Source organism: Syngnathus typhle, linkage group LG4, assembly GCF_033458585.1.
Source record: "Syngnathus typhle isolate RoL2023-S1 ecotype Sweden linkage group LG4, RoL_Styp_1.0, whole genome shotgun sequence".
NCBI lineage: Eukaryota > Metazoa > Chordata > Actinopteri > Syngnathiformes > Syngnathidae > Syngnathus > Syngnathus typhle.
The window spans coordinates 12,139,625-12,154,043 of NC_083741.1; the positions used below are offsets into that span (position 1 = coordinate 12,139,625).

A 14,419-nucleotide genomic window follows, 5' to 3' on the forward strand; every position below is an offset into this window, starting at 1 on the left:
TGAAACTGCCTAACATCACCCCAGAGCTCTTCAGCATGGTACCACGTGATTGGCTGCTTTCAGCTCCAGCCTGACAACAGCACTGGCATCACCCAGGGGGGGTGGGGGCAGGGGGTAAAGATGAGGATATGGGGCGGTGGCACATACATTTAAAAACAAATAAATTGGGGAGGGGGAAAGAGGACAAGGTCAGAGTGACACTCCTGTATAAACACATTTTGAATTTTAGTCTCACATCGGGAGTGGGAAGCTGCTTCTGCAATGGAATTTTTTTTGGTCAAGGTTATCATGTGCTTAAGATAAGATACGGAATGTATCAATGATGTGCTTGTCATGTCATATGCACTTTTCTGAGTTGTATACTTTTTTATTAGCACGGTAGTAAAGGGGTGGGGGCGTCTGGGAAAGAGTGACTGATGGGCATCGACTTTGGTGTAGCAAACAGTCACAAAACAGAGCCAATTTGAAGCACAACACCTCTGCAGCTGGCAAAGACACAAGTGGGCATGCACACACACACACACACACATTCACGCACGCACGCACGTACACACACACTACTTTGACAATGCGCCTCCGCCTTTCTCTTTCCCAGAGATCCCCAGGCACAAGGCATTGTGGGATTCTCTCTGGCAAGGCTCTGGCTCTTCACAGCTTTAATCTTTAAGTTGTTTCCATAGAAACGATATGTTCACTCAGTAACTGTCAGATGGCTTCTAAAGCAAGACGTATGTAGGGGAATGTCCTCAGTGAACACGAGCCCTCGCCCGAGCCAATGATAAAGACAACATCTCAATCACTGTATAGACACATTGATCCCAATTATAAATAATGCCATGAAGTATTGATCATGCACGCACTACTTCAATTATCAATTTCCTTATTCCTGGAGTCTAAATCTTTTTCCCCCTGGCATGATCCCATCTTATTTACGTATATGCTGTACATTTGCTGGTTTGCCAAGGACACTCGGAGCGCAGTTAGTGTTATCTAAGGTAGTCTCCACCCTATACATCACATCTTTTTTTTTTGGACAGTTTACAGTCATTTCCAAGGCGCCGTAATCCCTCGCTAACTTTTTAAATGATGACCTAGTGAAACAAATGAGATGAGTTTGATTAATAGCTAGAGTGCTTCAGTTGTTTGGGATGGAAAATTGAAAAGATGAACGACCCGGAAAAGTTCAAACTTTGCGAACGACGATAAATGATCAATGAAATGATAAAAAAAAATGGTGAGTAGGAGCCAAAATTATGTTAGTCATCATAATAGTTATTTTATAGCCCATAATTTATGTCATGAGAAAATAAAATGCCAACTACTCGGGCCAGTAAAAAAAAGTTTGGATTGTAAAAAAAATATATACCTATTTGATAATAATTATGATAACGCACAAAAAGTACACACACAATGACCAGCAGAAGGAGTCTTCCCCCAAAGACAAGCACAAGTCCCCATTTTTTCTGCCTGTGTCCGTTTCCATGGAGACACGGTTAAAAATAACACGGGCTTGTTTTGTGCCATTTCTACAACATAGCTGAGATATAAACACACACGCAAAATAATAACTTTTAGTGCACGGCATTTTTCTTCCACCATTGTCTTTTGGGGAACTTAATTGACCCGAGTATTATTTGAAAAAAATCTCAAGGCTCACCACGTAACAAATATGTTAGGGAAAAAAGTATACCTACTGAAAAAAAAGATGAAATTTACTTTGTGTGAAATCAAGGCCTGATTAGTTTAATATTATTCTTTCGTACAGCTAATACTCAACCTTTTTAGGAACACTGATGTAAAACACACAGTGCTGCTTTTCTAAACAGATTTGAAGACATGTGGCAATACATCTTTTAATCTTCGACATTCAATTAAAATATCTCAGTTTTATACATTTCAATCCATACTGAGAAAAAATGATAAAATTGCTCAATTTTGTTTTGTCAAGTGGTTAAATGAAAGAAAATCGTCCTAAAATGTAGACAATAAATCAATAGTTACATTTTATTTCACATAACCACTTGACAAAATAAAATTGAGCAAATTTAGCCATAATCTGTTTTCAGTGCAGCGGTTTATTTTCTACCCTTTACAATTGTTACAGGATAATGAGAATTGATTGCATAACAATTGCATGAGAGTTTCATGGAAGAGAGGCAACCGATTATTTGTTGCTCTTGAAAAACAAACCATACGTACACACGAACTATTTAGTGATTTATCAGTCCTATTTATTTTGATTTTAATCCGCAATGAGTGAAATATGTTATGCCACTAGAGGGCAGTGTAAGACGTTTCAGAAGCAATAGTGTGCACATGCAGGATAATTCCCCAAACATCTAACCTGCATTTACTTACGCCGGTTTGCCAAATCGCTCTGATGATGTAACAGTGATTTAAAAAAAAAAAAAAAAAGGCTCATGCCGGACATTGTGACTCAGCCCTGCTTACCAATACAGGCAGGACATTAAACATGAATTTAAATGAGCGTTTCAATCGCACACATTTGTTATGCCAAAAAGGAATTGCAGGGGGGGGGGGTGTTAGAGGGCCATGAGACAATAGTGCAGGTGTGCAGCACAAAAAACAAGATGGGTAAAGAGACGTACATTATGAATATGGATGAAGAAAGAAGTACAAAGGCGCATCAGGGCTGCAATATATTTAAAAAAAAAATCATGAGACTGAAATTGAAATTTAACAAGATAGTATTTCATGAGGTAAAATTGTTTAATCAAACAAGACACAATTGACTACTTTAGAAATTTGTGTAAATGGCTTAAATGATTAATTTAGTCTTTTGTCCTGCAGTAATTGCAGTTTGTGACGTGTCAATCGTGTCACGTGACCGGTTAGTGTCGAATGACGTGTCTCAGGTGTGAACGGGGAATATGTGTCAAATGTGCCATTATTGCTCAATGAACATATAGCCATTAATGTCCAAGTTGCTATCGGCAACAAAAGTGACAATTAGCCAGTTTCCACCCTCATGTCATGTGTTAAAAATGTCAGGTATGATTAGATGTCTAGATGTCATTCTGTCGAATTTTGTGATTCACTTAAAAAAAACGTGCTTACTATGTTTTTGGTTATTTCAGCAAGACATGGTTGAAATCGCAAAATTCCTCAAGACAACTGCCAAGTTGCCAATGCTACAAAATGTACATCCAAAATCAGTGACAGCCAGAGCTCCAGATTACAACAGATTACGGGCATGGACCTTTCTCCTTCTATGTTTGTGAAAGATGTCGCTTCTTTTTCACACCACTGATTTCCAATTGCCTTGTGTTTCAATGACTAGTGGATTTTGCACGTGCATACTTTGTCGGTCACTTACTGCACAGACGAAGCATGTGATACTCTTTCGCAGTCGCATGTGGTGGATTAATGCATTAATGCTTGGTAGTTGACTGCACCGAGCCAAACTCATGCACCCCACCCACCCCTCCACGTATTACTGCATCATGAGGGGATTACGGTCATGGACAGGCCATGCCCAGGCGGGACCCTACCATCGCACTCACATTATGGGGGGGGTGGGACTCACTTTGAACCAAAGCTTTTGTGATATTATATTACTCCTTTTAAGTGCAAAAATAATTCCAACAACAACAAAAACAACTATCACTTTTTGACTGAACTAAGCAAGCAAAGACATTTTCAATCAAATGCTGGGCCATCTGATGAGGAGAGGGGAAAGAGGGGACAGACAGCAGGTCGGCAGTTAGTTGGGTTGCAGGGAGAGCTTGTGTGACTGCAGATGTTGCTTGTCTAAATGTATCGCTTTGCACGGAAATATTTAGAGCTGAGTTTGCGAGTGATTTAAGAGCTGCAGAGAAAGGGATGAGTGACAAAAAAAGAAGGGAAACGGGGAGCTGCTAATTATGGCTTTGGCTTGTCTCGGGATTGGCTGTGCCTCCGTGCCATCTAAAGGTAGGGATTCAATAACTTGTTTTATAATGTAAATTTAATCTATTTCCCAGAATGGGTGAATATGGCATCATGGAGTGTTCTGTGGACAGATTGTAAAACAAAAAAATCTACTAGTTGTATGCTCCACGTCTTCCTTAGTAATTCGATTTTACATTTAGAAGTCAGTAACTCGTTATTTGATTTTAGAAATATCAAAATTCAAAGTCAAAGTCAGCTTTATTGTCAATTTCTTCACATGACAAGACACAAAGAAATCGAAATTACGTTCCTACTATCCCACGGTGACAAGACATAGTACACGTAGTACACAATATACATACAAGTAAACAACACAAAAAAATAAAAACAAGAAGGCACAAACATTGAATAAATAATCATTGAAATACAGATTGATTTTCCTCATTTGTTGTCTGGAGAGAGGAAGTAAAAGACTAATAACAGTTTGATTTTTAATGTTTTTTAAACGAAAACATATATAGCACGAGAGATTAAAAAAAAAAAAAAAAAAAACGAAAGTTGCCACTGACAGCATTTCTCATACTGACCAGGAGATGGCGACAGCGTGGAATTCAAACTACACACACTTGGAGAAAACTATTGTAAAATAAGGAAAGAGATAAAACAAGTTTGTTTGTGCTATTCGTGTTTGTAATTAGCAGTTGTGGAATCAGAATGTTGATGGTTTGTCATTACAGTACACATTTTTGTCTTCAAACGCCACACTGTCGCCATCTGCTGGTCAGTATGACAAAAGCTGCCAGTGATAACTTCCGGGGAAAAAAGCACCTCTTTCATCTTTAAATGCCAACAAGTGAATCGAGACACAAGTTAAATATAGAACAGAGTGAATAAAGAACAAAGACAAGATTACGTACCAAAGAACATACGTACAAGCCTGCACCCAACTGCATTTTTTATTTATTTATATATTTATATTATTTTTATTTTAGTAATAAAAGCTTAAAATCAAACTATTGTTAGTCTTTTACTAATTCTTTCCTGACAATAAATGAGAAAAACTGTATTTCGGTTTTTATATTTCTATCTTACAACTAAACTCAAATAAGTTTCTCCATATTTAGTAACTGCTTCTAAACGTAAAATCTAATGAACAAAAAAGACATGGACCATATTGAAATTAAATGAAGTTATTTTACCATAACGGCTTTACTTTTACTGTCCGGGTCGAAAAAATAAAAGCAGTAAAACCACAATAAAAGAACATTCGACTATTATACTATTTACTATTTTTACTATTTACTATTATACGACTATTGCAAAATTTGTGCGCACTGAAGCTGTTGTAGGTCATATTTGATCCATATTTGTGGATTGCAGGTTAACCAAATAGTAAGATAGTAAATAGAATAGTAGTAATAAAATCGTAAAATAGTCCTGAGAACAGAGCAGGGCTCCAAGTGGTCATCAGAAGCAACCAGCAGCATTGTGATTGCTCTTTAGCTTTTATTCTTCTGTAACAAACTGACCAACTAGTTCTTCCAGAAATGTTGTGATCACAACAGCAGTCTGACAAGGTTTTGCACTTAGTGCTTCTTGACCCAGATACAAACTAATACAGCCTCACTTAATGACTTTTATTTGCCAACATCTTAACATGTCTCAGTCCAGTCCAGTTTGGACTATTGAGTTTCTATTCATGCATTATTTATTTGAAGTTTTCACATCTTAATCTTGTATTGTGCCTGTATTTTTATATTTGATTACTGATTACAATTTATTACGTACTCTACATGTGAGTGTTCCTCTCTGAACTAGTTCAACAAAACTCAATGCAAGCTGCTATTTATATGCCGATGACTCACGGGTTTATTTCTTGTCAGACAACACCGCAACTCTGCGAAACGCAATCCTGTTTTACAGATGTTGAAAATTAGCGTAATGAAGATCAGAATCCAGATATCAGGCAACATTTTCTGCTAAGGATTGAAAACAACTTATTAAGATCGACCAACAACGTATTCATCATTTGTGACATGAGGCAGAGTAATTGTGGGCATGTGTAATTGCATGTGATGCAGGGTATGCCAACTCCAGCTCCAATTTAATCATCACAGATGGCCCCTGATGATCCTATAATGCAGTCGTGTGCGCCTTTAGACAAAATGTTACACGTGCACTGAGGTGAAATCAATGTTGGCTGCTGTAGTTTCGCATCAACCTGACTGACTTGCTGGACGGACGCACGTGCACACACACACACACACACACACACTTTCAGAAAAGAGATGGTACAAAATTGGATGCCTTTTGAGCGCTTTGATGTTTAAATAACACAAATTTGAAGCAGACTTGAGGGCTCGGACCATATGAATCTTTAACAACACGTGTGCCCATATTTATTAGCAAAAACATGCTGTGGAGACTTTCCATAAAGTCTGCTCACAACCCAGGTTGAACCTTTTTCCACCCTGATATCATAGATCTTAGAGCAGTTGAAATGTTTGACTTTGATTACTACTTTCCTATTAGTCAGGGCTGGGGTGCCATCTTGTGGCATCTTAAAGTATTACAGAAAGAGCACAGAAATATATTGAGACTATCAGTAGATGAGTTTTTGAGTGAATCACTGAGGATAGGATTAGAATAACTACTCCCACAGCACTCGAGTTTTTCCGTCAATGACTTGGCATGAAGAGCCAGAACAAAATCTTTGCAAAAGCAGTATCATGTCATCATGTCTTCCTCTTTTCTCCCTCATCTTTCAGCTGTGTCCAACTTGGATATAGAGAGCAAGTTGTCAGTTCACTATCAGGCTCCATGGCACCAACAACACAACATATTCCATTCACGCACCCGACCACCATGTCTGGAGGAACTGCACAAAAACTCTCAGTTCAGCCTCCGAGCCCTGCGCCGAGGTGACAATTATCCTGACCTGAAATTTGGTAATGTTCATTTGGACGGACATTTTCATGCGTGCGTGCTTACAATTTTCAGACGAAAAACAGAACGAGCCACCCACGAGTCGGGAGAAGAACAAAGTGACTATCTCTGTCTCAACGGCGCCCCCTATACCCACCTTCCCCTCACCGCATTCCATCAGACGGCAACAGAGAAGTCGGCTGGCACGAGCGGTAAGGCACTGCAAAGAGCATGCAGGGAAGGGGCAGGACATTTTTCACGCTGTTAGCTTGCTCGCTTACAGTTCTATCAAGGTTAGGGTTATTTAGGGTTTTTTTTTTTTTTTAAGTGGGGGTTTACTGTTGTTGATGAGCATACGGGTACCAAAGACTTTAAGACAAGGCCTGTAAATGCGGAGATGATTAGACAGAAGGGTAAGTAGACAAACAAGAAAGGAAACATAGCAATGATGACATGAGGTCATATTTTACATATATATACTTTTCTTCTGACGATAATCAAACTGACCCGAAATCTTATTGTGGTGTTGCCATGCAGCAAGAAAGAGAAGAGCGAGAGCGAGAGTTAGACTATCAACCTAGTAAGGTAAAAAAAAAAAAAAAAGTTCATTCATGTGTTTACACCATCCCATCATGTACTGTAAAAAGTGTCTTTCCATTTCAGATTCAGTTCCATTGTTTTTTTGTTTGCTTTGTGTTTACTGAATAATCTTTTGAGTCACGCTAAAAACTTCCACTGTTTTGCTTCTTTTAGGAGAGGACAGTGAGAGAAACAGAAATCCAAACCATTCAAAGAAAAGTAAGAATGAGAAGCGAGAAGTCCATGCAAAGATATATTCAAAGCGTATCGCATCTTTTGATGTCGCGAGCTTCTGCACATGATATTAACTGTTTTTATCGTGTAGGAGAGACCGGGGAGAGAGGCGGATATTCAGACGATACAAAGAAAGGTAAGGAAGAAAAAAAAACCACTTCAAACACTTAAGCAATGAGGCATGGTTATTCTCTGAAGGATAGAATAAAAGAATCTAAACAAGGATTTCGGTAATAATAAGGACGATAGTTATATAAGAAAGTAGGACACACAAGGACCTTGTATTGTGATTCAGGAAAATGTTTTATTGAGTTGTTTCTAATGCAATGAAACTCATGAATTCATCTTTTTAGTTTTATTATTTTTCATTACATTTTTTTGTCTTTTCTTTTCTTGCATTATTCGTTTATAGTTTGACTGCTTTTACTCACTTCATCCAATTGAGGGATGCATCTTCATTCCGTGGAATAGAAAGGTATTGGACCTGTGTTGTGTGTTCAACTTCAGTGTATCCCATTTGTTCTGCTATTACATTTTTGTTGGATTCATTCATTTTAGTAGAAACATTCCAGAATTGGAGGATCCTATTTTAATGCTGCTTGTTGCGGTTGACTTTTACTTGAAGGCTACCTCAACGGGCGAGGGCGACGAGGATGAGGTGTTAACAGGTCACAAAACAAAGACCTCAGCACATGCTGTCCCCTCCACCCAGGACAAAGAGACCAAATGGTCAAAGGAAAATGTGTCCCACTCCGATCAGAAGACAACTTCGGATGATACTCGTGCAGTCTCTTCCTGTATCATCCCCATCAATGTAACAGGTGAAATACAAGAGTCAAATTTGACCTGTTGTTATATTTAACAACAAAAAAAACAAGTACCCTATGTCATTCTTTTATCCTGAAATTACTTTTCTTACAGTGACCCATAGTACATTTATTCATTCATTTTCTGGATCGCATGTCCTCAAAATGAAAATATTTAATAATGACATTCTTTTTTTTTTTTTTTCCCGAGGAGTTGGATTTGATAGAGAGGCTAGTGCACGGTGCTCCCTTGTGCATTCCCAGTCAGTTCTTCAGAGAAGAAGGAAATTGAGGAGGAGGAAGACCATCACTGGAATACCCAAACGAGTACAACAGGACATGGGTATGTTTGTTATCTATCACTGCGTTATTTGCTTGAATATTAGTAGATGGGTCGAATTTGGGGCTAGGGTGGGGGCATATTTGCCAATGCGTCTGCTGCATGTGCCACATGCTCAGATCTGCACACAAGACTAGCTTACTGTAATTTGGTGATGAGCTAATTCAGATTCAGCGTTGTTCACTTCTGCACTCATGTGGCATACCCAGCAGTAGATGGCAGCATTTTCTTATTTGCATGAGACAAAACTCCACTCCCATCACATAGTATCTCATTGAATATATATCTTGGTAAAGTAAAACCTTTTTACTTGGCACTGGCCGTACCAGGAGTTAAAACAGAGGTGTCAAACCCAAGGCCGGGGGCCAGATCCATCCCGCTACATTATTTATTGTGGCCTGCAAAGGCAAATCATGTGTGTCAACTCAATGTTACTTGTTAAAATACCAAAACAAAATTGTCCTCCCTTTTAATAACCATGAGATATTGCAACAATTTCTGTTAAAACCTCAAAATTGTTGATTTCTTTTTTACTGAATTCTGTTGTGTGTATGTGATAATGAGTATTATTATTTGTATTATGTCTTATGTAGTATTATATATTAGTAGTAATCTTAACTACGATGTGGCCTGCAACAAAGATGAGTATGACACCCCTGGGTTAAAAGAACCGTACATCATAGCAGAACTACCAAAAAGCATTTTCGAATATTGCGTTTCTCCAGCTAAATGGAGTTATGAATATGTTAGCAGGATCCTTTTCTGAAATAATTTTACATTTGTTTTAAAATGATTAATCATCTATAAACCTACCAATGCATGATCTTAAATGTGCCACAGACGCAATAAAGGTTGCTACATTTTCTCTGAAAAGCTTTGTCAAATATATAGGGCACCAAAACAGCCGAGCTATCTCCTGGTCCACCTTTGCTTTTTTTATTGATTTATTTTTTCATATGCATGCAGTCTTCCAAAACAATGTACAATTGTGATGTACATTGTACTAAATTTCTGCAAAAAAAGCTGTCTCTAGTTATACTCTCAACAGTTTTACTTTGAGACTCGACATCACCAAAATTAACAAAGCCGAATATGATAAAGCACATTATTACAGTCTAGTGGTTCAACCATATCTCCTTCACAACCCATGTTGAAAGTGACTTTAACATGACATTACTGAGACTCAGCATGCTATGTCATTTTACATTCAGACTCAGATGAATCACCAGTAGCAAGAGAGCGGACAGTAATTGTCCATGCCAATCCGCACCAACTCTCGCTGTGTCACGAAGACTTCTCAATTAGTGGTCGCCTTCACCACACTCGAGACTCTGGCTGCCAAACAGATGATTTCCTCATAGCATGTAAGTTCCTTTGAATGTTTTCTCATGTCATTCCTTACCATTTGTCCACCAGGTTGTTAAATTAACTAGCCGCTTACACCACCACATTAGAATTCCTGATACAAGTTCATACCAATTTACTGTGGCTGGATAATTCCATGTCAACCTTTTACTATTGCTACATATGTTGCAAAACAACAAACGGCAAGCTTCACCAATTACAAATAACCATCCTCATTTTAAAAGACAGTGAACCCACACTATTCACGAGGGTAGTAAACCTGGGCGAAAAGCAAACTTATTGATGCCCCGCACCCCGACATACACACAGGGGATTTGTATTCCAGTTAGATGTTACAAACTAGCGGAAAAGCACTTTAAATAGAGACAAAGAATAATTAGCAAAGCATCAACACCCTGAATCGAGTATGTGAACCCATTTCACAGAAACAACTCCTCAGTAGTTCATGTATTCAACACAAGCAAAGTACCTATAAATGAGCCTAATCAACAATAGTAATAGCCGAAACGGCACGCTAGTAAAAATATGCATAGTGGCACTTTAAACAAACGGTGTAGCAATAAACTCATCCTTTGCACATTTACATTCAAAAGAAAATGCTGTGAGTAGACTACGTTTTATTTGGAGCTGCACTGCGAGACAAGCAAAACCACTTTCTGTTTTACTTTGTCCAGAAGGCGCATTCAACGACCACCAACAAAGATGGGGGAAAAAAAAGATTAAACCTAACAACGTTAATACCAACGTGAATAAGCAGGGGTTCCGTGTAGCGCCAGCACATGAATCCAAATGATATTGTCATAATCAAGTAATGTAACAAATGTCACCCTCTGTCCCCATGGTATTCTCTTCAGGCACAGCCGCTCCTTCCAGGAGACGCATTCGAGCTCAACGAGGCCATCAGGGAATACCGGCATCTCTTTCCCACTCAACAGGCAACATTTCTTCCCTTGGTGATCAGTCTGACTCGACATACACAAGTACCGCAACCCACACTGGACGTTTGCGATCTCGCAGCCTTCCACGAGAAGGTGGTCGCCTGATGGATAGTGATGAGGACGACGATGACAATTACGATGATGATGATGACGAGGATGAGGAATTGTCACCGTATGAACCAGAGGACTTTATTCCCCCTGGTCCGAGTCCGAGGCTGAAGATGATGATGATGAAGGATGAAGAGGAGAGCACAGATGACCAGGCAGCTCCCGAGCCATTGCAACTTGGAAGTTTAAAACGGTTGCAACGATCTGGGGAAAGAGATCGGGGAGGAGGGAGCCCAGAACATTGCTGGATGGAGAGAGGCCGGTCTCGCTTGCCCCGCAAAGCTGACATGGGCAGCTGCGAGATCTCTTCAAGTTCTGATACGTTTAGTAGCCCGATTCACTCCGTGTCCACAACAGGAGTCCTGAGTAGCCATGTAGACCCCAAGGAAGACCATCAGTCATCCAGTGGCAATTGGAGTGGATCCAGTTCTACCTGCCCATCCCAAACCTCCGAAACCATCCCCCCACCTTCTTCTCCACCACTTACAGGCTCGTCTCACTGTGACTCAGAGCTGTCACTCAACACCGTACCCAATGCCATGGATGAGGGCTTTTCCCTGGATCCCTCATACCATTCTGAATTGAGACCTCAAGGACCAGGCCACAGGTCAAGCTCATTCACATCCTCAGCAACAGATCAGCTGGATGATGCAGGGGTCAGTACAGCTAGCGAGGGGGAATGGGCATATCCTCCAGACCAGGACCAGCTTGACCCAGACCAATACCATGACCACACCCAAAACGTATGTCCAAGCCAAGACTACAGCTCCAAACAAGCGCGAGAACAAACATGTTTCAGTGAAAAGACCAACATTGCTGACAAAGACACTGGCTCTCATTGCTCATCCGATGCAGAGGCTTTGTGTACATCTGAGCAATTTGGGAAGAGTAATAAGAGTTGCGGATACTACATTTATAACTATGCAGACCAAGGGACTGATTGTGGTCAATCCAACATTGTCGCACCACCTCCCATTTCCCCAGTTTCCCCAGTTTACTCCCCAGCCTCGTCTGAGTACAAAAGAGGCACTATGACGCTCGGGAGGCCCTGTCGCCCACTGAGGAAACCCAAACTGAAACCTCCTCCACCTATGCGAACTTCCTCCCTGAAAGAGCCTAGTAGTAGTGTTGACGTAGGAACGGACACACAAGCAGATCAAGACCAACCAAAGATGGTTAGTGAACAAGACCTGACGTTGTCTTCCACAGATATGAAGTTGGAACTAGAACTGGTAGGCATTCCGGAACCATTGGAGACGTCTTGTCTTGTGGCAGAGCCTATGGGAACATGGGTAATGGGACTAGGAGAAAGCGTAGACATAGTAGAACCCATGTCCTTTAGCTCAGCAGATACACACTCGTTTAAAGACGAAGGAGCTGTGCAATCAGACTATGCAGACCTCTGGCTACACAATACTGAGGTAAAGTCCAACACTTGTGAGTACAAATCCCTGTCAAACTCAAGCACGGCGACAGGCACAACTGTTATGGATTGTGTCAAGTCACCAGACAGCTCGTCCTCCTCTGACACGCAATCCCAGACTCTTTCCCAGTCTTCTGAGACGAGAGCTGCTAGTCCACCCCAGCCGCCTGGAGACTTTAAACTTGGGTCACCCGAGAAGTTGGCTGGTTTGGCATCACCATCCAGCGGTTATTCAAGTCAATCAGAAACACCAACTTCTACTTTGCCCTCAACTTCAGCAGCATTCTTTCCAGGCCCACTGTCCCCCTCCACCGGCAAAAGAAAGCCCAGAGTGCCAGAGAGAAAGTCTTCTCTTTCATCCTTGCAACATCTACCGAGAGACGGAACTTCTATAGCGTCTGCTTACAAGAGAGACCCAGACTTCCCACCGCCACCTTCTCAGCTTGATCTTAATATTCTTCACAGTGGCTATGTCAGACATACGCTGTCGCACAGAACACAACACCTGCACACACTTCACCACAGCAAACACAGAGTCGTAAATGTTATTCCCACAGGAACAAAGACGTCGGTCCATGAGGCATTAACGAGCAACCCCCCACCATGCGCAAACGCCACCGCTTTGATTCCAAACGCAAATATGTTGGCCATAACGCCATCAATTCTACGTTCGGTGCACCTCCACTCTGTCAGCAAATCGAGTAATACTGTGACCAGCTCAGACCTGGAATCTGCAAGTGGACCAGCAACTGTTGCCAAACCCAAATGTCCTAGCGGGGCGACTCTAGCCCCGCCCCCAATCAACACCAGGCCGCTCCCTCCTCGTAGACCGCCCCCGAGACCTCCAACTCAGGACCACACCTCCTCCCCTGATCACTCTCAACCACCCCCCCCTGGTCGTCACCCTGACGGGCCTCCTTCTTACGAAAGCCTACTACTTAGACAAGATCGATACGGGCCTGGAACCTTCTGGTCGATGACAGCGTTCAGGACTCGTTTGGACCCATTTTCAGAACTCTCAGATGACAGTTCGCCTTTGCATCGGCCAGTGCCACGTGCCCCTCACCCTTCACCGGTGGATCTACACACACATATCCGCTCACACACAGAATTTAGAGGGCTCACACATTCAGCTCGCGCGCACCCAGAGTTTCGGATCTTGGGAGAGTGTTCTTTTTCCCAAGATGATGATGAAGATGATGAGGAAGAAGAAGAACAAGTAAAAGAATCCCAGAGGGCCACATGTCACAGGGTGGGCATGCGAATAGATCACCCTCCCCCTCCAGCCTACGAGTTTGCAGGAGGATCCCACCTGGACTCAGGGCCCTGGACTAGTCCAGTCAAAGTGCCTGGTACCACAGTGGAGACATCGCATCCTTACCTAATCAGCGATGCCAGGAGGATAAGACAAGTGGTGCAGGAAGAAGAGGAAGAGACATCAGGTGCTACCAGAAGTGCCCATCACCTGCTGCCACAAGAAAATAAAGATGACTCCACCACTCCTGACACAGAAGACTATTTCAGTAAAGGTATGCTTGTGTAATGTGAAACAACGGGAAGGATCAGACATCAATTTTGTGCGCTATACATTTTTTCTGTCGCAGATTCCACACCTACTGACAACTCACTTTCCCCTTTGACGGATGACGCCAAAGTTGATGACGATATTATGACATCACCCAACAAGTCCAGAACAACCGAAGATCTGTTTGCCATGATACACAGGTGCACAACACACTACCGTAGAATTCATGTGTTAAAAGATTCCTACTATTAGATGAATACAATATAGCATGTGTATTTTTTGCTT

The 14,419-nt window shown here is 41.3% G+C and overlaps 1 protein-coding gene across 1 annotated transcript in view; it reads left to right on the forward strand.

Annotated features, from left to right (window-relative positions):
• Positions 1-14,419, forward strand: part of nhsb (Nance-Horan syndrome b (congenital cataracts and dental anomalies)) — a 36,600-nt gene that overhangs the window by 17,950 nt on the left and 4,231 nt on the right. The window contains 9 exon segments of the mRNA XM_061277560.1: positions 6,660-6,812; positions 6,892-7,028; positions 7,354-7,401; positions 7,570-7,614; positions 8,042-8,104; positions 8,255-8,450; positions 8,647-8,778; positions 9,987-10,139; positions 10,995-14,334. Coding sequence (XP_061133544.1) covers positions 6,660-6,812; positions 6,892-7,028; positions 7,354-7,401; positions 7,570-7,614; positions 8,042-8,104; positions 8,255-8,450; positions 8,647-8,778; positions 9,987-10,139; positions 10,995-14,334 — 4,267 coding nt within the window.